This window comes from Chrysemys picta, chromosome 10 (genome assembly GCF_011386835.1).
Source record: "Chrysemys picta bellii isolate R12L10 chromosome 10, ASM1138683v2, whole genome shotgun sequence".
NCBI lineage: Eukaryota > Metazoa > Chordata > Testudines > Emydidae > Chrysemys > Chrysemys picta.
In genome coordinates this window covers 50,056,816-50,081,052 of record NC_088800.1, presented here as the reverse complement: position 1 = coordinate 50,081,052, position 24,237 = coordinate 50,056,816, and the positions used below count along the sequence as shown (strand labels likewise).

Below are 24,237 nucleotides of genomic sequence, written 5' to 3'. Positions count from 1 at the left end.
AGGCGGCTCCTCTGGATAGCAGCAGGGGCGAAGGGGTTCGGGTCCAGTCTCACCCTCAGGGTTAGTGGGGTGCGGTTCCCAGGGATTCTCCCAGTAGCGGGCGTGAACGGGCTCCGGCGGCTCCTCCTCGTAGCGGGCCCGGGGTAGCTCGGGCCAGCTAGGGTCCAGGCCTTGGTCTTCCACGGTCTCCTGGCCGGGAGCTCCCGGCCGCACGTCTGCTCCCTGTGGTGGCTGGCCGCAGACTGAGCTCTGGCGGCCGGCCTTTATACTTCCTGTCCCGCCCCTTGACTTCCGGGGGGCGGGGACAGGCGGTGGTGGTCCCGCCCACTCTGGTGCCTGCACGTGGGCTCCCTCTTCTGGGCAGGAGGGGAGCCACACCGACTCACTACAGTAACATTCTAGATTTCAGTGGAGGCCACTCAGCAAGCAGCCCTGCTCTGGCCCCTGGCAGCCGGACTAGGTGATCTAAGAGGTTATCATGAATAAAGCAGCAATCATGGCCAAGATACTTTACAGACAAGAATCCCTCTCTGAAGAGTTGACGATTGACGGACACCATACAAAGAGGACAGGGAGTGGGATTTATGGACATCTTGGAAGAAATGTGGGAAAAGGCTGAAGGTCAGCAGGCCTGGTCCAGAAGGGCTCTTCTCCCTTTCTGTGAAACACTCAGCATATCTCTGGCCTGGGCAATGCAGCCTCATTTATCCACAGATCTCTTCCTTGGAACAGTCAGCACTAATGTGTGTGTTTTTCCTTGCATGCATCGAATCTCTGTCCACTGAACCAGTCTGGAGTCAAGCCCATCTGCTGTGAGGCTACAAAGATTTGCTCACCCCTTCCCTCCCCAACGTACATGCCAGCCAAATCCAAAATAATGTACAAGAGGGTGTAGGTTACATTTCTGTAAGAAGTCTGAGAGACGTAGGGAGGCTAAGCTGGCGTAGTGCCTCAGTTCCCAAACTGGGGATCTGCAGAGAGAGAGCTGTTTACATGGTGCTGTCTCTCCTCCTTGTTTCCAGGATGATGCTTCTGCAGATCTCCATGCTCTTCAAGGATGAGCCAGTCTAGAGACCTCCTCTAGGGGCCACACCTACATAAGAGGAGGAGGGAGAAGACACAGAAGCCACAACCTCAGGGACCAGCGTCACCAATGAGGCTGGAGCTACCATGCACCAGCAGAAACAGAATGTCCAAGGATACAGCGGAGCGTGGAATCAGGCCAGCAGTATGTTCAGGGAGCAGGGGGAGAAAAGGACTGGTTGGCTGGGGAGATGAGACAACAGAGAAATAGGTGGCAGGGAGCAGTAGGAGAGAGGGGAACAGAACAGATGGGAGCAGGGAGATGACATTAAGAGCAAAAGTAGACAGTGGCTCTGATTCTCTGTTGCTGTGCTCTTTGTGCTGTCAGTGACACCAGTATAAACTGGGTGCTAAGTGCTATCAAATCCAATTAACAGTGTTTTCCCCTCCCTTTGCACTTGGGTAAATGACTGCATAAGGTGCAAGGCAATAACGAATCAGGCTCAAAGTGATTAACATTTAACACAGCAAAGACAGTTAGTTACAAAGACCTAGTACCCTTTTGCCATGCAGGCAATTGCTGGAATTGTCAGCATGTGTGATGCAAATGGAAAGGGAGGTGGCCTGTGCAATCACCAGTGGGAGGGGAGGTGTCCAGGAGGCAATCTTTTTCCATCATGCAGACCACATTGTAAGAGAATTTTGGGAACCCACAAATGTATACACCAAGGGAACCACCATTCTCAACCCATCCTTCAGTGCTGCCCACCCCTACCTACTGTCATCTCTAGGCCATACAGAGGTGCGATGAGAGGTTGCTGAGATTGCCATTCCAATGGGGTTTCAGAACTTTGCTGCATGAGCAGAGACAAAGCTCTCAGGGTCTGCAGCATTTTCTAAGGGTGGAACAACTGCTTTCCTCTCCTAAGCCCTTCTCCCTCCCCATCACCCTGTGGGACTGTAAGTGGGCCATAAATGTTTTTGACATGGCACTTTACCAAGCATACTCCATAAATTACAGTCCCGTGCCGATAATAAGCCAGGTAATAAGGCCACTTTTTTGTCCCGCCAACTGCACAAAGGTGGCAGTGGGGCGGGGGAGGGATGCCTATTAGCACTGAGCTGGGTTTTACATGCCATGGAAACTGTTTGTTCAGCTGGAAATAAGAACTATCCTTAGCCCAAGAAAGCACGTTAATGAAAACAGAGTGTGTGGAGGAGGGGGTGGCTCTGGCACAGAGCGGCAATTCACTCCCAAGCACAGATGTGAGAGGCTGGGAGGGGACTGGAGCCCAGGTCAGGGCCCCCATGGAGCCTACATTTGACCGGTTGCTGTTTCACACCCTTTGAAAACAGTAATTGGTTTGTGCTAGGTGAGAACACAGCCAGTTCAGAGAGCAGCTCAGTGCCATGGAGGTTGATGCTGTGGGACTCCAGTGCTAGGTCCTGCCAATCAGTGTGGCCTGACCATTGTATTTGGAAAGCCGCAAGTACTGTTCATTCGGGACCCATCTAGGAACTTTACCCTGGATTGTTCTAGTTCTTTGATAAATTCAGAACATTTTAACTCTTCAGAAAGCAAGAGACTGAGACCACAGGGTGCAGACTGGCATTGCACTAGCTTGCTCTTGCATCTCAGTTGTAATCTATGGTGACTCCTGGCTGGTCTGTTTCTGGTCCATCATGAATGCACCTCCAGCCTGACTTGCAAACCACCCTGCTGGTCATTACTGTGATGCCATACAGCCTTGCCAGTGAAACTGAGCTTTTAACACAGGAAAAACACTCACTGATATTTCCAAAGAGGTTGGCTTTGTCTGGCAACATCAGCTTATCCTTAAACACCTGGTCATGTTCACAGATCTGAAAGGTTTGGGTTGATGGCAAGGCCTACAGGGTTTTAGAGGGGACTAAGATGCTTTTAAAGAGTATCCACAGCATAAATCAAGTGGTATTTATTTATTCTGATGTAGAGAATGTGACCATCATATGGTTTCTGGATGCATGTACAGTACTCCTGTCCCTTGGAATAAACCTAACTACCTCAAAATCACCCAGTCAGGCAAAAGCTTGAGAAAACAGACAGGATTTACAGGAGACCGTGAAGGTCAGAAAACTGCCATTCCACCGTTGGAGGCAAATTCCAAAGTGTGAGCCCCCACCCCTACCCAAGAACACTTTCCTTCCACATCCCTGATATTCTAATCTAAGGGCTGTTAACAAGAGTGCCCAAAAGGCCTCAGTTGATCAGACAGAACCTAATGGAATAGTGGACTCTCAAGCTGACAGGACCCAATCACATGGGCCTCTCCAAATCAATATCAACACCTGGAATTGCACCCGGAAGCAAAGTGGATAGTTGGTGTAATATCACCAAACTAATGGGCAGCTACATTCCATGCCAGCTGCTCTTCTCAGTGGTCTGTAAGATTAGGCTCATTGTAGGGTGCTGTGACCCAGGAACCTCTTAATGCCAACTGGCAAAGGGCACAGATGTGGTACATAGGGGTTACAGGGATGCCCAGGGTCTGATGTATACATAACAGTTCACCAAAGAGTGACATGTAAAATCTCTAATGAAAGGCTGTATCACCCTAATAATTAAGGTTTCAGAGTAGCATCCGAAGAAGTGGGCTGTAGTCCACGAAAGCTTATGCTCTAATAAATTTGTTAGTCTCTAAGGTGCCACAAGTACTCCTGTTCTTTTTCCTAATAATTAAGAAATATATGGACAGAAACTGTATAAGGAGATACGCATCTATACTGAAAATCACACTCATAAGGTATGCAACTTGGGAGTTGATCTCCTGGAAAGGTGAAAAGCAGGATTTTCCATGCTATGTTTATCCCCCTATCTGTTGACATGTACACTGCCTATTGGCTGGGTTCACAATGGGCACCCATTTACAGTCTGAGCCAAATGCTAATGAAGGATTGTGAAATCTCTGAAGAGAGGAAATGTACAGGAAGAAGTGAATCAATGGGATGGGGAGCCCCATTTACCACTGAACACAATGAATCTTTGGGCTATAACTGTAGGCAGAGAGACTAGGCTGTATCATTCAGGGAGGAGGCAAGCTGCAGTGTTGCATGCTTCATGAGAGGAAGATCAAAGTCTAACCTGGCTGAAATATGCTGGAAGGACATTGGGTGAGGAAAACTTCTTTAGACTGAGGCCATGTCTACGCTACAAAATTATGTCAACAGTCACCGCAGTTATTAAATTGCTTGTGTGTGTGTGTGCACACTTGCTCCTTGTGTCGGCGATGCACGTCCTCACCAAGAGCATTTGTACCAATTGTATTGTCAGTGTGGGGCATTGTGGGATGGCTCCTGAAAGCCACTAATAGTCAATGTGTTGACCTCATCAACTTGTGACTCTATGCTGGTCAAGGAGGTGGTGTTACTAAATTGGCGGAGAGAGGGACATACGTCGGCAGGAGCCAAGTTTAAGAGAAGACATTTCCCCAGCTAGGTCAACACATGTCAACATAAGTGAATACTGTAGACCTAGAGGTTACCTCGTTAATTACATTAGTTTCTAGAGTGCATGTTATATTTTTTTAGTATGTAATCGTTTGTTTCCATCTCTCTCACTGGCTTTTATTTGAATCTCTGTTCTTTCTTAAATACATTTCATTTTGTTTTATAATTGAACTCAAGTGCTGTGTGTGATACAGGAGCAGTGGTTTAAGGTGAAACTGGTACACTGCACCTTGGGAAACAGAGGTTCTGGATGTGACACTGCACCCCGTATTCTTCATAGTGATATTATTATGATATGATTATGCCATAATTATAATGCATTTTGTACAAGATAGGTCATGTGACATGTTATTGGAAAAGTTATAATTTGCTGAATATGATTATCCTATTTGTATGCATGTATCATTTTTGTACTTGAAGTTATAAATATTGACTATGGATCTGTATTTCAAAAGGGCTTACTCTGTAAAACACCCACAGCCAGCCTTTCAGGTACAACAATGAAGAAGCCAGATGGTGCTAATGGCTCATCAACAAAGACAATGGGCTGTGGAATAGCTTAACCTTCCTGCCTTTTGTCGACAAAACAGTGAATGCATACACACTGCGATATAACTTTTGTCTGCAAAAATGCCCGGTTTTGGCAACAAAATACAATCACCCCGATGAGAGACATAAGTCATTTTCCTCTAAATTTTTGTCAACAAAGTGCCAGTGTACACACCACACTTGATTTCATCACTTTAATTGGCCTCCTGAGGTGTCCCACAATGCCCATTGTGACCGGTCTGGTCAGCGGTTTGAACTCTGCTGTCCTGCAGCCAGGTAAACAAATATCCGCCCCCACCCCCACCCTTAGAAGCCCCAGGAATTTGTGAAATTCCATTTCCTGCTGGCTCGGCGTGGAGAGGTCTCATCACATCTTCCCAGGTGACCATGGTGGGTTATCGCAGCCAACGCTCTCCCTCTTGCACCACTGCACAGCTCTTGGATCTGTGCAGTATGTGGGGAGAGGAGGCTGTACAGTCCCAGCTGCGCTTGAGTCATAAGAATTGGGATACTGTAGTGGGGCAGCTGCCCCACTCCTGGAGAACAGGGGAAAGGTAGCCAAGCTCAATGAGGGCCCAGCTGGCCCTGATAAGAGGGCTGGGGGCCAGAAGCTAGAGGAGTCTCACTCTAGCCCTGGAGTAGGAAGGGCTAGCTGCCTGGGAGTAAAGTACCTGAAGCAGAGCAGTGCTGGGGAAGGGCAAAGGGAGCTGGGGAGCTCCAGTCTGGTAAACCCCCAGGCTGCAAGCCTTGGCGAAGGCCTACAGAGGTACTGGGGCTGCAGAGGTGCAGCCTGGGAATAGGCAGAGGCAGTTGGTCCTAACCCCTTGCTAGTGATGAGTGGCCATTACAGACTGCTGTCTGCCCCAGTGAGCGGGGGCTAGAGGATGACTGGCAGTAGCCACTAAGGCAAAATGGGTTTAGAGGGTAAGGGGTTCCCCTGGGAGGGGAGACCCAGAGAGTGGAGGTACTGCTGGGGCGGAACCCCGAGGTAAAGGGCACTGGGGTCCAGGAGGGATACGGGGGCCTAAGGCAGGCGAGACACCGGCCAGCAGAGGGTGCTCAAAAGCTGGTGAAGAGCTAATTCCCAAGACGACCAGCAGAAGGCGCCGCACCAGTGAGTCATCGCTTTGCTACAGATACCTATGGGTACATTTCTCGAGGCTTGTGCGAAAAGGGCTATGATTGGGACATGCTTCTGGGCAGAGCAAAGATAAAGGAGCTGAGGCAGGTGTACCATAAGGCGAGGGAGGCAAACCATCGCTCTGATGCTACACCTAAGACTTGCCAGTTCTATAAGGAGCTGGATGCTTTCCTCAGTGGTGACCCCACCTCCACCGCCAAGAGCCCTGTGGATACTTCGGTGAGCCTGGAGGTGATGGAAAGAGGCCCTAACCCAAAGAACAAAGTCATTGATGGCGAGGTGGAGTTAGACGATGATGTGCAGCTCCCAGCGGGGTCGCCCGGCGGGGCAGGCAGCCAGGAACTGTTCTCCACTCCAGAGGTGTCTAGCCAGTCTCAGCAGTTGCTCTCCAGTGAGCGAGAAGCAGGAGAGGAGACTCCTGGTAAGTGGCTGTGGTTTGTATAGTGCGGAGGTGGGTTCAGGGTATAGAAATGTGGAAGGCTGGCTGTGTTTCTGTGAGCTGGACATTTCTCTGTGTAGCTAATCGGTATGGCGGAACAGGATGTTGATGCACACCGAGATCTCACAGGAATCATCCAGAGAGATCTCCAGGAAAGTTTCCTGGAGGTACTCGGTAATCTTCTGCCGAATGTTCCGTGGCAGAGCAGCTTTGTTCCTTCCCCCATTGCAGGAAACTTTCCCGTGCCATTCGGCAATCACTTGTGCAGGGACCAAAGCGACACACAGGCGAGCAGCATAGGGAGCAGGGCGGAACCCAAAAGCATGGAGTAGATATACCCTCATTTCCCTGCTTACCTTTACCAGTGAGATATCTGCTACAATGACCCCTGCCTGTGGAAAAATGTGGGAGAATTTTAGAATTTTTTCCCTAGTTGACTGCCCACAACCCTTGCAGAGTGCGTACTCTTTTCCCCATGTGGAGTGCCCCTTCCCCCACCAACACTCACCATGCTTTGAGTGTTCACAGAGATGTGTGCTTGCCAAGGGTCAGTGAGAAAGTGATTGCTATGTTGCAAAAGGTGTATTTAACTGAAATGTTTCAACATTGTGCGTGAATTTAACAATCCTGCTTCTGCGCATTGTCCCTTGTGCTTTGGCAGATGTGGCCTTCAGGAACACTCCACACACACCAGCCGAGCGACTCCACCAGATAAGAAAGCGCCCAAGATGCAGCAAAGACAACATGTTCTGGGAGGTACTGCATGGCTCCAATGCAGAGATAAGGGAACATAAGGAGTGCTGGGAAGCCAAAAGGCAGGACAGAAAAGGGAATCAGAAGTTTGTTAAGAATGCTACTGAGTGGATGATTAAAGTAATAGAGGAGCAAACGCAAATGCTGAAGTCCTTGAAAATGCTGCATACTGAGCAGATCCATGTCTGCCCTCTCCTGCAGCACAGTCAGAACTCTTTTCCATGCCCCCCCAAACTCCGCCTGCACAGTCCTTTCCACTTTCCGGGACTTCTTGGTTTCCCCTTCACTCCACCCCCTCGGACAACTTTCATGATAGCTGGACCTATAGCTCTGAAAGTCTGCCCTTCCCTGCTTCCTCCTTTCTCACCAAGCATGTGCATGTGGGCTGTTTCTTGTACAATAAAAGCAAAGTTTTTGAATGGTAACTCATCTTTATTTGTTTTCTACAAATTGAGATAGCAGACACTACCACTAAATACGCAGGCAGTTTATTCATGTGCTTGCTGGAATGTAAGGCCCCAATTGTCACCATTACTTCATAGAAAAATTATACGTAATGTAACATTGCACCACCAATCACAGATATATTCATTACTGGTTCTCATTTTCAAAGTGTTGCCTCAAAGCCCTCCTGATTCTAATTGCCCTTTCACCCTTAATTTCACAGAGATTATGCAATGTACAACATGTGGCTATGACCATGGGAATATTATCCTCATTAAGGCTAACCTGCCATAAAGGCATTGCCAGCACACCTTTAATCTGCCAAAGGCACATTCAACTGTCATCCAGCACCTACTCAGCCTGTTGTTGAACCGCTTCTTACTGCTGTCCAGGTTTCCCATATAAAGGTTTCATGAGCCATAGCTGTAAGGGGTATGCTGGGTCTCCCAGGATCACTATGGTCATTTCAACATCCCCCACTTTAGTCTTCTGGTTTGGAAAGAAAGTCCCCACTTGTAGATTTCTATATAGGCCGGTGTTCATGCATCATGCACCTTCCCGGATCACCCTGTGTTGACGTCAGTGAAACGCCCACGGTGATCCACAAGCACCTGAAACACCATGGAGAAGTACCCATTCCTATTAATGTACTCTGTCTCAAGGTGGTCTGCTGCCAAAATTGGAATATGTGTGCCATCTGTCGCCCCTCCACAGTTAGGGAAACCCATATCTGCAAAGCCATTCACTATTTCATGCACATTTCCCAGAGTTACAGTCCTTTGTAGCTGGATGCAATTAATTGCCCTACACACTTGCATTAATGCAGTCCCAATGGCCGACTTCCCAACTCCAAATTGATTCACGACCCACTGGTAGCAGTCTGGAGTCACCAGCTTCCACACTGTGATTGCAACATGCTTCTCTACCAATAGGGCAGCTCTCATTCTGGTGTCCTTGCACCTCAGTGCTGGGATGAGCTCCGCACACAATTCCAGGAAGGTGGCTTTCCACATCCAAAAATTCTGTAGCCACTGCTCATCATCCCACACCTGCATGACGAAACAATCCCACCATTCAATGCTTGTTTCCCAAGCCCAAAAGCGATGGTCCACCCTATGCAGCTGTTCTGCGAATGCCAAAAGCAATCTAAAGTTGCTCTTATCCATATCACGCAACATGTCAGGTGACTGGGAGTCCTCTTCAGTTAGGAACTTCATGATTAACTGTACTGCCATCTGCGATGTCAGGACAGTTAATAGGAGAGCAGTGTGGGATCCATCCCTTCTCACAAAGATGCCACGAAGCACAGCAAAAAAGGGACGTTGAAAAATATCGCAAAAGAAAGCAGAAAGCCCATGGAGTGCTGGGACAGAAAGCAATGCATCATGGGACATTGAGCCCAGTCCCAACATGCGCTGCGATCCACTCTGCCTTCCCGCAACACTTAGTGACAGAAGGTGTTGAGCTGGACTGTTGGATAGGTACCCAATGTACGTTGCACACACTGTCGACAATAGTACCTCAACTGTGGACACACTCTGCCAACGGAGGGAACGAGTGTGAACGTGACATTCCGATTTTCATTATGCCAATTTCTGAGTGCTGACATCACCTTTGTCGACAAAACTTTGTAGTTAAGATAAGGCCCAAGTAATGGCTGCTATGACTTTGCAAGGGCATGTGACCAGGCCACATGACTCTGGACTCCATTTTGGGGTGCTGGTGTTTTTCCACAATCTGGTCTGGGAAATGAGGTTGGAACAAAGGGTTCCTTCCATATGCTAGAGCTATATAAGGCAGGGAGTGACATCATCATTGGTTATTCTTCACTCCCCCACAATGGAACACCTAAGAGACGCTCCAAAAGAAAAGGACTTGGAAAGGAGGTGCAGATCCTAAGCTGCAATGCAAATGCAGCTTGTCCCTTAAGACTCTGCAAGCCTGCTTGTATCATCACCCACAGGGAGAATTTACTAATTCATAGTCTATCTTTCTAGTATCTTATGCTTAGTTTGCATTTTTGTTTATTACTAGGTAATCTGCTTTGATCTGTTTGCTATCACTTATAAACACTTAAAATCTATCTTTTTGTAATTAATAAACTTATTTTATGATTTAATCGAAACCAGTTAGTTTTCAGTGAAGTACACGGCAATCTTGCTCAAGGGGTAGGAGCTGTTGCATTTCCTCTCCACATTGAGGGGGAGGCAAACTGAATAATAAATTCATACTGGTTGGGGTTTGGACTAGGGCAGGACGGTATCGTTCTGAGGTCCTAGGCTGGAAAGCTGGTGGTTATTTTGGCTGTAGCCTCACTATTGTTGGTTCATGCAGTGGCTGGTCAGAACCTGCATGTAACTGCAGCTGGGTGTGCCCCTACCTGTGTGAATGCTAGTGCAAGTGTAGGACCAGGAGCGGGTCTGCAGCTTCTCACAGCAGCACAGTGTGAGAGGGAACCCAGGCTGGTGGGTCGGAGGGCTCAGTGATACCCCAGTTCCAGGGGGGCACCCATCTCACTGGGATTTCTGTGGTTATCCAGTGATCAGGGGCTGGATACCACATGGGGACACTTGGAAGAGACTCAGGCGCTGGTGTGCATCTGTTCTCAACCTGCAAGGCAAAGATTGAGCTGGCGTAGCCCTGAGGAGAGGGAGTGGCCACAAGTAGCATCACACGTGCATGGTGGTCATCCAAGCTAGATTTCAGAGTAGCAGCCGTGTTAGTCTGTATCTGCAAAAAGAACAGGAGTACTTGTGGCACCTTAGAGACTAACAAATTTATTAGAGCATAAGCTTTCGTGGACTACAGCCCACAATGGCCAAACCGGACAGTCTCTACGCAAAAGAATTAATGGACACAAATCTGACATCAGGAATCATAATACTCAAAAACTAGTGGGAGAACACTTTAACCTGTCTGGTCATTCAATGTCAGACCTGCGGGTGGCTATATTACAACAGAAAAACTTCAAAAACAGACTCCCAGAGACTGCTGAGCTGGAATTGATATGCAAACTAGACACAATCAACTCAGGATTGAATAAGGACTGGGAATGGCTGAGCCATTACAAACATTGAATCTATCTCCCCTTGTAAGTATTCTCACACTTCTTATCAAACTGTCTGTACTGGATTATCTTGATTATCACTTCAAAAGTTTTTTTTCCCTCTTACTTAACTGGCCTCTCAGAGTCGGTAAGACAACTCCCACCTGTTTATGCTCTCTGTATGTGTGTATATATATCTCCTCAATATTTATTCCACTCTATATGCATCCGAAGAAGTGGGCTGTAGTCCACGAAAGCTTATGCTCTAATAAATTTGTTAGTCTCTAAAGTGCCACAAATACTCCTGTTCTTTATCCAAGCTAGAGGTCACTAAAGAGTAATGCTCATAATGAGTACCCATGTGTATGCCAGGAGGAGCAGGTGACACAAAGGGTCTTAGCGTGCGGACTGAACTAGCACCGAATCTCCAGGAGGAAAGGCAGATAGCATCACACCTAGGGAGGCAGAAGATAGCAAGAAATAAATAAAGTGAATGGGATGGGAAACACAAGCAATACAATCCTAGCCTGAGTATACTGCAATATGGCTGACTGACCTAGAACAGCAGCTCCCAAACTGTGGTCCCTGAAGCACTTGCTGGTTATCCATGAAGAACTACCTGGCTGGCTGGCCGCATGATGACCCCTCCTTGTGTCTAGCTGCTAAACTGTATTAAAAGAAGTGAAAAATACACACCTGCTTTCTTAATTTTGCTTGTAGTCCTTGCTGAAATTGCCACATGAATGTTATCCAATCACCGAGGAGAAGAGAGGTGCTGTGCTATCATGGATTAGAGTGAAGGCAGCCCACAAGACAAGTTTTCTATTAAGATGTGGTGCACACTATGAAAAAGAATGTGTCCAGTTATCCACATGGTAGTTCCTGTTTTTACCCACAGGGGGTCACACTTCCTCAGATATTTCTGCCTTCCAGGTAAAGGAGAGTTCTGTGCATGCAGCACTGCTTGTTTCAGAGCCTGCAGGCCCTATAGGCAATGCTTTCTGTAACACTACAGCAGGAATCGGCAACCTTTGGCACACGGCTCACCAGGGTAAGGACCCCTGGCGGGCCGGGCCAGTTTGTTTACCTGCTGCATCCACAGGTTTGGCCAATTGCGGCTCCCACTGGCCGCGGTTCGCCGCTCCAGGCCAATGGGGGCGGTGGGAAGCGGCGCAGTCCAAGGGATGTGCTGGCCCACCACCCCCATTGGCCTGGAGTGGTGAACCGCAGCCAGTGGGAGCCACGATCGGCTGAACCTGCGGACGCAGCAGGTAAACAAACCGGCCTGGCCCGCCAGGGGTCCTTACCCTGACGAGACGCGTGCCAAAGGTTGCCAATCCCTGAGGTACAGAGACTGGCTAATTGTCTTTAGCTTTGTACAAACTGCTGCTCTCCCAGATGCTCAGTCGCAAACTGGGGCACACTCCAATCTGTACAGAGCACTGCAGCAAATACACCTCTACCTTGATATAACACTGTCCTCGGGAGCCAAAAAATCTTACTGCGTTATAGGTGAAACCACATTATATTGAACTTGCTTTGATCCACCGGCATGCGCAGCCCCACCCCCCCGGAGCATTGCTTTACTGCGTTATATCAGAATTCGTGTTATATCGGGTATATATACATATATATACCTTTATATCAGGGTAAAGGTGTATGTCCAAACCGCCCAGCCTGGAAGATCTCTGCTGGTGCTTCACCCACTCCTGTATCCATTCCAAACATCCCATGCTCGGCTTCAATACCCATATACCACTGTGTTGCCAACTCTCTCTATATCCCAAATCACTCCATCTACTCTGCCATTTCTCATTTCCACTCACTCTTTCCACCCCCAACAACTCCCTATTCACCTCTGCCAGGAACTGATTTCATTGCAGCCACCATCTGGACCAAATTTTTACATGTGCCATGTGACCTTTCTAGTGCTCATGAGAGCTGCCTGACTTAAATCCTTTATTTATCCATAGAAAAGGCAGTGGCACTGCAAACATCCCCCATTGTGCCCTGGGGCCAACATACATTACTCCTGACCTGGGCTTAGAGGACAGTTGAATCTCCATGGTCCACTCATCCCTTGGCTTCTGCAAAGCTGCTAACAAGGGATCCAATTATGGTGGCAATTTTTTGTGATTCAGATACTTATCCACTAGGAACTAGTCTTGGGTCCTCAACTTCATTTCCCATTGGTCACCAAACCACTGTTAGATGTTATCTGCTTTTAGCCATTACTGCCAAACTGTGTTCTGGCCTAGACCTGAGCTCTACCTGGTGAGCTAGTGGTGAAAGGTTCATGGCTCCTGGAGCATGTAGTTCCCTCATCTTGAATAGTAACATATTCTCCAGATCTTTTAAAAGCACAATCAAAACCCACCTCTTCTATGCTGCCTTCACTCAGCAACCTGTCAGCTAGTTCCCTGCAACAGCATTTGCCAACCTCTCCTAGCCCTAGAATACTGTTCTGACCTACCATCTCACCCCACTGCTCCAATGTCTGTGCTGGTTCCCCACTGGTAATAATCCGTGTCCTGATTTGCGGAGAGTTCCTTAAAATTGGCCTTAGCTCCCTAAAGGACTGTGTCCCTACCAGGGTGGATAAAAATCAATGACTTTTTTAAAAAAAATCAAAAAAATCTGATTTTTTTTATTTAAATCAGATTTTTTTTGATAAAATGCTTTTTGAGGAAAAAAAACTATCTAAAGATAGTTTTAATTAAGATACATTATAGTTCAAAGATATCTCATCATGGAATAGGGATTATAAATTCTAATTCTATAGTATGAGACAATATAGTCATGTAATTTTTAAGAAAAGTTTTGTAAATGAGTTCCAATAGTTCATGGATTGGGGATCCTATTTTATTTAGTGCCAGGGGCTTCTGTATAGATTATTTAGGTTAATCTTTCTATCTACCCAATGCAACTCTGCTAAGTCTAGAAGATACCATCAGAGATGCTTAGTTTTGCAGTTCTCAAACTGTGGATTTATGTGTCCAGAGATAACATGCTTGTTATCAGCAAAAATGTTTTTAATAAATAAATAAATATAGAGAGGTGAGAAATAACAGACCTCAACTCTATTGCCCCTTTGCAAATTTCTGTACAGAGTCAGTCCCTTACCTTTCTCTAAAAGTGCAAAGTTTCAAAAGGTTCAATGAATAGAAGATTGTTGGGGGGCAGGATAGATCTGGACAAGGAGAAGTCTGGAGGTAAATGTGAGAAGGGAGGGACAAACAGTAGCAACAAAAGTGAAACTGTTTGAGCCGCATATTCCAGAAGTCTTGAGGTCTTTCTGAGTGTAGCCTTCATTGATTTGAGATCTACCATACCATTCTCTCACTAGAAGGGAAAACCTATAATGGCAGCAGGCCGTAAAAGAGACCCAGTTTGGGTCTCATCTATTTGTGAGTTGTGAAGAAAATGTATTAAGGTTATAACAACCAACAAAATACACTTTTATGTAGAAATCCATGATTAAATCAAGTCTTCCTGACTAGTGATTTAAATCAATTTGATTTAAATCAAATCCACCCTGGTCCCTATCCTGCTCTCCGTGACCACATCCTCCCACAACAGCTATGATCCACTGCAACATCCCATAGGGAGGGACTCAAGAGAGTTAGTGTTGTCATTCCTGTTCCTGAGAAGTATTCAGGTACCTCCATGTCAAGAATTCAGGGAGATACCTAAGGTTCTTCTCTGGCTCCCATCGCCATAGTAATCCAAGCACCTCACAGTCTTTAATGTATTTATCCACAAAACATCCTTGTGAGGAAGGGCAGTGCTATTATCTCCACTGTATGAATGGTGAACAAAGAAGCTAAGTGACTTGTCCAAGGACACACAGGAATTCAGTGGCAGAGCAGGGAGTTGAACCCAGGTCCCAAGCTAGCCACTGACCACTGAACCATCCTTCCTCTCAGGTAGACAGAGAACATTTTTGTAGTACTTCCAATGCAACATTCTACAAGTTGTCTGTATACAGAACTCCCACTGAAGTCAATGGGAGCTCGATGTCCTGAGGGCTTCCAGGCAAGCAGGTGTACCAGTTGCATGCACCTTTAAAGAGCCAGATCATCTCCATTCCTAGGTGGCAAAAAAAAAGCATAATGAGAAAAGGACGACTCCCTGGCAAAATGTTAAATAGGGCTCTGACTCCACTAGAAATTGCACCACAGTTCATGCCTTATCTCAAAGTCTGTTCCCTCTTTTCTTGCCATGCTCAATGCTGTTGGTCCCCCAAGAAAAGAGCCACAGCAGGTTCAACACTTAGTGTCCCTGTGCCTCAGTTCCCCATGTATACAATGGGGATAATAGCACTGCACTTCCTCACCAAAATTCTTTTAGTTGGTGGTTTATAACATGCTGCAGACTCTAGCAATTTAGCAGGGAACTACCCAGTTGAGATTGTCAGTGATTTCACCAACCTCAGCTCTGTTGTGACATTGAGAAAGAACTTGAAGCCTATACTGCAAAAGCATCGTCCATTATGAGGTGCCTAATCAAGAATATCTTTCGCAGACCCAAAACCCGGTAAGTAGAGAGAGAAAGTTGAGAATATATATAGAATGCTTCAGCAGGCAGAATTCTGACCTAGGAGACTGAAACATGGCCTCTCACTGTCAAGCACTGTACATAACTTCATTCCGACCTCTGTCTTTGACCTCATATCTCCCTGTTTCCTCTCCCTTTCCTGCTACACTTTTCCTAATCCTCTTTCCTTGCTACTCCTTCATTTTTCCTCATTCTGGGGCAGGGAATGCATCTCTTTCCATGTGTGTAAGTGCTCTGTATGACACTCAAGAAATAAATATATAATTATAGTAAATTATATTTCTTGTATCACCAGCGTTGGAAAAGGGTCAGCAAATACTTTGATTACTTAATGATTTTTCATTATAGCTTCTGGAAATGCCTCTATCACACGCTTAATGACAGTCATTTGTAACTTCCCACAGCAGTACTCAGTGAGTCTCAAGCAACCTCAGAAGCATCCACACATTAACAGGTTTATTTTTTAATTTCAGTCACAGAGAGGAACTCCAGCACTCTTTCCAAAAGGAAATGGAGTGGGATTATGACATCATCTTCCAGCTGTCAGAGACAGGATAGCTGAGATGGACCATTGTGGCAGTGTTTGTAAACCTCCACGCATGGCTAAACCCATTCATTTCTGGGTGTTGAGGTTCCTGTAACTTCTATCTTGTTTCACTTTACTGTCCAGTTGCATTTGGGTGGATATCACAAATACTAGGAACTCCTAAAACCCCACCCATTCCATGTAGCAACAGCACCCCCCTGCTCTGTGTATTTTTTATTATGTTCTCTTCCACTGTTTCTTGTCTGCACAGTTAGATTGAAACCCTTTTAGGGCAGGGCTCCATTATCTGTTTGGCAGGGACTTACCGACATCACAAAATTGTATACATATATGGTGCTGTATAAAAGATTAATAATAGTGCTTTATTAGTCACTGATTCTTTAGTGTGCTCGTTACTTATCCAATTGTGACAGAAAGCTTTGTTGTCAAATAAAATAAAACAAAATAAACATTATGAAAGTTCTTCCTGGCTTCCTTGATTTCTGTCCTGGCCACTTCAAGCTTTGCTAAAAGACACTGACTTTGTTACTGAGTAGCAAGCTATCCAGATCTTAAAGTATACCCACAGTGATAATTATATTCTGTACTTATATAGTGCTTTTCATCTGAGGATATCATAATTAAGGCTGCATGTCTGTCACGGAGGTCATGGATTCCATGACTTTCCATGACCTCTGAAGCGGCCAGTGTGGCAGGTTCCAGGGCTGACTGAGTAGACCAAGCAGCCCCTGGGCCAGCCACACCGGCTGGGGCAGTTCAGTTGTGGGAGGGGGCTCAGGGCTAGAGCAAGGATTTGGGGTGCAGGGTGGTGCTTACCTCAGGGGGCATAGGCACCAACTTCCCCGCTTTCCCCTGGGTGCTCGATACCCCCTCTGCCCCCGGCCCTGCCCCCACTCCACCCCTTCCATGCAGCCCTGCCCCACCCTACCTCTTCCCACCCCTGCCCCGCCACCATTTAAACCCCTTCCCCAAATCCCCACCCCGGCCCTGCCTCTTCCCCGCCTCCTCCCCTGAGCGTGCCACATTCCTGCTCCTCCCCCTCCCTCCCAGCATGCTGCCAAACAGCTGTTTGGCGGTGGCCAGGGGGAAGCGCTGGGAGGTAGGCGGAGGAGCAGGGACACGGCGCATTCGGGGGGGGGGGAGGAGGTGGGACGGGGGGGGGGAGGGGAGCTTGGCTGCCAGTGGGTGCAGAGCACCCACTAATTTTTCCCCATGGGTGCTCCAGCCCTGGAGCATCCATGGAATCAGCACCTATATCAGAGGGGGTTCCCCTGAAGAAGCCGGCATGTCCCTGCAGTTCCTAGGCGGAGAGGCCAGGGGCTCCGCGTGCCACCCCTGCAGCTCTCATTGGCTGCAGTTCCCAGTCAATGGAAGCTGCGGCGCCGGAGCTTGTGGTGGGGGGTAGCACGCAGAGCCCCCCTGGCCTTCCCTCCCTCTAGAAGCTGCAGGGACACGTGGAGCTGTGTAGGGAGACTTCCAGCCCCGCCAACCTTTACCCCTCCCGCAGCGCCAGTGGGGATCCTGGGCTGCACGCCGCCACCTGGTCCCCCATCCCACCACCAGCAGGGGTCCTTGGTCACACACCACTGTTCACCCCATCCAGCACTAGTGGGGGTCCCCGGCTGCACGCTGCTGTCCGCCTCCCCGCCAGAGCATCCGCGCCCCCCCCCCAACCCAAGTTTTAGTTAGGGGTATAAAATACAAGTCATGGAAAGGTCATGGGTTGTGAATTTTTGTTTACTGCCTGTGACCTGTCCATGACTTTTACTAAAAATACCCATGACTAAAACGTAGCCTTAATCATAATGCCTAGCTGTAGTCTTATTGGAAACCCAGGAGGTGGGCGGGCTGCTAAATCTTCCGCCGTGCCCCCGGATGGAGCCCAGCAGGAGGCGTCAGCCATGGAAGCAGATGGAGGCAATCCTGCCCCCCTTGTCGAGGCCCCCCCTGAGGCGGCCTCTGTGGAAGTTTCCATGGCCTCTATGCTACCTGTGCCCACCACCGATACCGGGGCAATTGTTGCCTCTGTGACTGGTAGGGAGGATTCTCAGGCCACGGGGACTGAATTCACCTCAATATTTGACAAGATCGAGGCCCTGGGTCTGACCCCTGTCACCCAGGGGGAGGATGACCCCCCCACCAGTGGGCCTTGATCTGGGCGGTGGCTTAGCCCCGCAGCCCCCTCCTCCTCCCTGCCTCTCACCCCATGCTGTAGCCCCTGCTCTTGTCCTTGGGGCGCCCCTGGCCCTACCTATCAGCCCGGCCACAGATACCACCCCATGTGAGGCTGCTGAGCCCCTCAGGGCGACGGCCGATGCCGAGTGGCTGGGCCCTGAGCCTGTGACAACACCCTCTCCCACCTGGGTGGAGCGGTTAGCCTCCCCTCCGGAGGGGGGCCCCCCTGACGACTCCATCATGCCGGATGCCGTGGCTGCGGGTGATGCACTTGCAGTGACGCCTGTGCCCAGCGCCAGCAAAGGCCCCCCTCCTGCCCTGAGTCCTGGTCGAGAGGAGCCGCACCCCAGCAGCTCAGCAGTTGGGGACCCTGGATCTTTCTCTGTCCCCGTTCCCATTCCAATCCCTGTCCCTGATCCTGTTCCTGTCCCCTCTCCTGCCCCCACCCCAGTCCCAGTTCCCAAACCCGCTCCAGTCCCTGTCCCAATCCCGTTCCCGCCCCTCCTCCTCTCCCTGTTCCAGATCCTGTCCCTGTTCCTGCCCCCGAAGCATTGCCTGTCCCTCTCCCCTCCACCTCCCATTCTATTGCAGCCACCAAGGTTGTCTCTTTCCCGCTACCCACAGACAACCCTCAGGGGGCGGTTTTCGTGTCTCCCCTTCCCGACATTATGGGGGCTGCACTATTCCCTCCGTTGCCCCCTTCCTTGCCAGGGATGGAGACAGGCTGCCCAGCGCAGCAGTGCTGGGGCTTGGCCCCTTGTTTGTCCGTCTCCGCAAGGATCTCTCGGGGGCCCCACCAGAGGACAGCAGTGGATTGGCTGCTGTGTCCACCTCTGCCCTGAGGGATGAGCTGCGCCGCTTCCTGAAGGACACCCGTGGCTCAAAGGGCAAGGTGCAGCTCGCCCTCCAGCGCTGGGGGGGACTTCCATCACGTCCTCCGGGCTGTGAGGGCCCTTTTGGGGGAGAGGAGAGGGACCGGGAGGCAGGACATTGCAGCCTACCGGCGGGCCCGCAACTTCCACAACTCCCTCATGACCTTTGGGGTTGAACATGGTTTGTTGCGGGGCCCACTGGAGGCTGTCGATCACCCTGCCCATGAGGATCCGCCCCAGCCCTCCTTATGAAAGCCGTCATCTTTGCCACATTAAACACCCGGGGCTGTAGGGTGGGTCTCTGCATGAGCCAGGTGCTCTCCTTCCTTCAGGAGCGGGGGTACTCTGTGATCTTCCTGCAGGAAACCCATACGGCTCCAGCCGTCGAGGCTAGCTGGCGGCTGGAGTGGGGGAATGGGGTATATTTTAGCCACATCAGCCAGCGCCCGCTCGGTCGGGGTGGCCACCCTGTTATCCCCCGAGCTACGGCCCACGGTGCTGGGGGTCGCCGAGGTCGTGCTGGGCCACCTGCTGCATGTCCAGGCCTGTGTGGAGGGGCTGACATTAAACCTGGTCAACGTCTACGCCCCGAACACGGGCCCAGAATGAGTGCATTTCTATCGGCAGGCGTCGGCCTTCCTCGGCCCCTTGGATCCTCGCGAGTGCCTGGTCCTGGGCGGGGACATCAACACCACCCTTGAGGACCGGGACCGATCAGGAGTCGAGAAATCCCAGGCGACCGTGGGCGTCCTCAGGGAGATCGTGGACCATCACTCCCTGGTGGACGTCTGGCGCGACCACCACCCGGACGACAATACCACCTTCCCCTATGTCTGGGTGGAGGACGATCGGTCGCGCCACTCCCGGTTGGACCGAATTTATTTGTCACGTTTCCATCTGGTACGAGCCCACGCCTCCAGCATCCGGCCGGCCCCGTTCACGGATCACCATTTGGTGACCGTGACGGCCTCTCTCAGTTCAGAGCGGCCAGGGCCGGCCTATTGGCATTTTAATAACAGCTTGCTGGAGGACTTGGACTTCGTCTCCCGACGGTCAGCGCGGGCGACCGAGACCAGCTGGAGCTGCCTCTCTCTCTGGCCGAGTTCTCGGAAGCCCTCCATCTCATGCCCACCAACAAATCTTTGGTCATTGACAGGCTGACCGTGGAGTTTTACCGCATGTTCTGGGACGTCCTCGGCCCAGACCTTGTCACCGTCTGGGCTGAGTCCTTGAAAAGCGGGGTCCTCCCTCTCTCGTGCAGGCGAGCCGTGCTCGCACTGTTGCCGAAGAAGGGGGACCTCCGCGACTTACGGAATTGGCGTCCCGTCTCGCTCCTCAGCATGGACTACAAGGTCGTAGAGAAGGCCATCTCGCTGCGGCTGGGGTCCGTGCTGGCGGACGTAGTCCATCCCGACCAGACCTACACCGTCCTGGGCCGGACCATCTTTAATAATCTGTACTTGGTCCGGGACCTGTTAGAGCTGGGGCGTAGGGATGGTCTGTCGTTCGCCCTCCTGTCCCTGGATCAGGAGAAGGCGTTTGACAGGGTGGACCATGGGTATCTCCTGGGCACTCTGCGGGCGTCTGGCTTCGGGCCCCAGTTTGTAGGTTTTCTCCAGGTGCTGTACGCTGAGGCGGAGTGTCTGGTCAGGCTCAACTGGACCCTGACCGAGCCGGTCAGCTTCAGGTGGGGAGTATGGCAGGGGTGCCCCCTCTCGGGCCAGCTGTACGCTCTGGCGATCGAGCCCTTCCAATGCCTCCTCCGTCGGAGGATGGCAGGGTTGGTGCTTCGGGAGCCGAAGCTGCGGCTGGTCCTGCTCCTCATGGTCCAGGACCTGGGCGACCTGATGCAGGTGGAGGCCTGCCAGGCCGTTTATTCGGCGGCCTCCTCCACCCGGGTCAACTGGGTCAAGAGCTCTGGCCTGGTGGTTGGGGACGGATGGCAGGCGAGCTTCCTCCCACCTACGCTCCAAGCCATCCGGTGGAGCGTGGGTCCGCTGCTCTATCTCGGCATTTATCTTTCCGCCACGCATCCTTCTCCACCAGAGAACTGGCAGGATTTAGAGGTCAGGGTGGGTGAGCGGCTGCGGAGATGGACAGGACTGCTCCGGTGTCTCTCCCTGTGAGGGAGGGCGCTGGTGCTGAACCAGCTCGTCCTGTCCATGCTCTGGCACCGGCTCAACACCTGAGCCTGGCCTCGGGGATGCTGGCCAGGCTCCAGAGGACAGCCCTGGAGTTTTTCTGGCCAGGACTGCACTGGGTCTCTGCGGGGGTTCTGAGTCTTCCCCTGGAGGAGGGAGGACAGGGCCGGGTCTGCTTTCGTAGCCAGGTCCATGTCTTCCGCCTCCAGGCCCTGCAGAGACTCCTTTATGGTGCAGGTAGTCCGGCGTGGAGCACGTTGGCGCACACCTTCCTCCACCACATCTGAGGGCTCCGATATGAACGGCAGCTCTTTTTTCTCCACCCGAGGGGTCTTCCGCAAGACCTCTCAGAGCTGCCGGTCTTCTACCAGGACCTCCTCCAGACCTGGAAGTTCTTTTCAGCGACCAGGTCCTTTGTGGCCACCGAGGAGGTGGACCTCCTCGCGGAGCCCCTGGTACACAACCCTGATCTACATGTGCAGGTGGTGGAGTCTCCCTCGGTGCGCCGGAAGTTGGTCCTGGCAGAAACCACTAGGGCCGGAGACCTCCTGGACTACGACGGGGGGACTGGGTGGATCCCCATGTGCTCGGTCGGCGCATAGGGCTCTCCAGCTTTCCGACCCCCCTGTGCGTACTGCAGGAGGTGGAGGCCGCCTTGTCATCCATCTCTCTCATCTTCCTGCAGCGGGCCCTGCGAGAGGGCGCTCCCCGCCCACCCCTCACCCCGGGCCCTCCGGACATTTTTATTCAACCCCTGTTCCGCGAGCCCCCCCCCGGCCTCCCCGTTCCCACACCCCGAGCCGGTTGCACACCCTGCAGCCGGTCCGGTTCCAAACCGTGCCTAGAGACCAACTGTACACGCTCGTGCTCCACACACTGCATTTCCTCACCCTCGCGTCCTGCCTCGACAGCAAATGGCGGGACTATCTTCCACCTAAACGGGGTTCCTCACCCTCGTGGGCCAGCCTTTATTCCACCTTGATCCCACGGCCCGCCGGGGACATCAGTTGGCAGCTCCTTCACGGAGCCATGAGCACGGCGTGTACCTGGCGTGGTTCACACCCGTACCTGAGGCCTGCCCCTTTTGCGGCATGAGGGAGAACCTGGCACACGCCTATCTTGAATGCACCAGGTTGCAGCCCCTATTCTGGCTCCTCCAGAACCTCTTGTTGAGGTTCTGGCTGCACTTTTCCCCGCATCTGTTCCTTTTTGCACACCCCATCCATGGCCCCACGAAATCGCGAGACCTCCTCGTCAACCTCCTCCTGGCCCTGGCCAAACTCTCCATCTACACTACCAGGAGGAGGATGCTGGACAAGGGGGTGCTCTGCGACTGTGGGGCCTATTTCCATTCCTCCCTAGTTTCATGCATCTGGGCAGAGCTCTACTGGGCAGCGTCCACTGGCTCCCTCAACACCTTTGAGGAGTGCAAGGAGCAGTGGGCGCTGTCCAGGGTTCTCTGCTCGGTGTCCCCATCCGGTACCCTCGTTTTGAACTTATGACCTTCACTTCAGTCCCTGTTTTTCTCATTTGTTGTCCCCCGTACTCATTTGGTCCCTGGGTCCAGTGGTCCCTCATGCTAGTTTGGGGCGGTGCAGGTAACAAATACTGAAGGGCTAGGGCAAGGCAGGCAAACCAACCGAAAGGGAAACCCCTAGAGGGTCAAAGCAGGAGGTAGGCGGGGCAGGCTGCAGGGGGGAGGAGCAAACATGGGGGGGGGGCCAGGGGTCACAGCAGGGAGGGGGCCCCACCAGCCAAATGCAGCTGTGGGGGGATAGGGTAAGTCCAAGGTGGGGAGGTACGTGCGCCCATGTGTGCTTGTGTAGCTCAGTCCTTGCTGCTCACTGCTGCAAACAGTCCCAGGTGGTGAAAGGTGGGGAACAAACAGCCCCGTTGAGGGGCAAAGAGCAGGTCCAGGTGGTACGTGGTGTGGTGGAGGGGGCGGCAGTGGGGATGGTGGTGGGGGGGAGCAGATGGGTTAGGGGGAGGGCTCCGTGCCTCTCCCCCATGCTCCCTTCAACAGCAATAGGAGTCACCACCACCCCAGGAGCAGAGATGGTAAAAGTCACTCCGTTTGTAAACGGACCCCCTCCACAATGTCCCTTAGTAGGAATCCTCTCTTCTTTCTCCTCAACAGCAGCAAGCAGCAGTCAGCCGGCCAAGCAGGAGGGACCCCTAGGTGGTGGTGGGGCCCGTGCTTCTCCCTCCAGAGGCAGAGGGGCAGGCCAGCAAGCCCCCCCCCCCTAGGGTTACCATACGTCCTCTTTTTCCCGGACATGTCCGGCTTTTCGGCAGTCAAACCCCCGTCCGGGGGGAATTGCCAAAAAGCCGAATATGTCCGGGAAAATGGCGGCTCTGCTCCTCCCCGACTCTTCGGCTCTGTTTAAGAGCCGGGCTGCCCGAGTGCTACCGGCTTTGGGCAGCCCCCGTGCCTCCAGACCCTGCGCCCCCGGCTGGGCGCTTCCCCTCCCGGGCTCCAGCTGCGCTGGGGAAGCGCCGGCTGGGGGCGCCCGGGTTTGGGGGCTGCCCGGCAAACCCTGAAGCCGGTAGCACTGGGGCAGCACTTTCCCCCTGGCTGGGAGTGGGAGGGAGGAGGGGGCGGAGTTAGGGTGAGGAAGGGGCGGAGTTGGGGCGGGGCTAGGGGGTGGGGAAATGGGCGGGGCCAGGGCCCATGCAGGGTCCTCTTTTTTTATTTATGAGATATGGTAACCCTCCCCTCCCCCCCCCCACTCAGCAACAGCAGTGGTAGTCTAGGGAGGGAGATTCCAGGAAGCAGAAGCAGAAGCAGCCCAGGAAAGGAGGGAGAGCTCCAGCCAGCCAGGCAGCCCAAGCTAGGCTGATTGGGGAAGCAGCCAGGTGTGGCCAGCTCAATTAGGGCCCAGCTGGCCCTGATAAGAGGGCTGTGAGCCAAGTGCTGAGGAGTCTCTCTCTCCAGCCTTGGACAGAGAAGGATTTGGCTGCCTGGGAGCTCAGGAAACAGGGAATGGAGCATGGCTGGGGAAAGGCAAGAGCAGCTGGGGAGCAGGACCGGCTTTAGCAGGTGCGGGGCCCCTCCCTGCCCCAT

At 51.6% G+C, this 24,237-nt stretch overlaps 2 protein-coding genes across 2 annotated transcripts in view; both read left to right on the top strand.

The window, feature by feature from the left end:
• Nucleotides 1–258: 258 nt before the first annotated feature.
• Nucleotides 259–9,918, top strand: LOC135973788 (uncharacterized). The gene is made up of 2 exons (XM_065558666.1): nt 259–6,620; nt 7,300–9,918. The coding sequence occupies exons 1-2, from the start codon at nt 6,248–6,250 to the stop codon at nt 7,848–7,850; spliced, it is 924 nt and encodes a 307-aa protein (XP_065414738.1). The 5' UTR covers nt 259–6,247; the 3' UTR covers nt 7,851–9,918.
• Nucleotides 9,919–24,104: 14,186 nt separating this feature from the next.
• The window catches only part of TBC1D24 (TBC1 domain family member 24), a 104,068-nt gene continuing 103,935 nt past the window's right edge, over nt 24,105–24,237 (top strand). Inside the window, exon 1 of the mRNA XM_065558655.1 lies at nt 24,105–24,213. The gene's annotated coding sequence lies outside the window, so the exon portion shown is untranslated. The remainder of the gene's footprint in view (nt 24,214–24,237) is intronic.

What these genes read in the sequence shown, in the direction of transcription:
- LOC135973788 (XM_065558666.1), top strand. Translation starts at nt 6,248, where the DNA reads ATGCTTCTGGGCAGAGCAAAGATAAAGGAGCTGAGGCAGGTGTACCAT. An exon ending in AGCAGGAGAGGAGACTCCTG is followed by an intron (nt 6,621 to 7,299) that starts GTAAGTGGCTGT and finishes GTGCTTTGGCAG; the next exon opens with ATGTGGCCTTCAGGAACACT.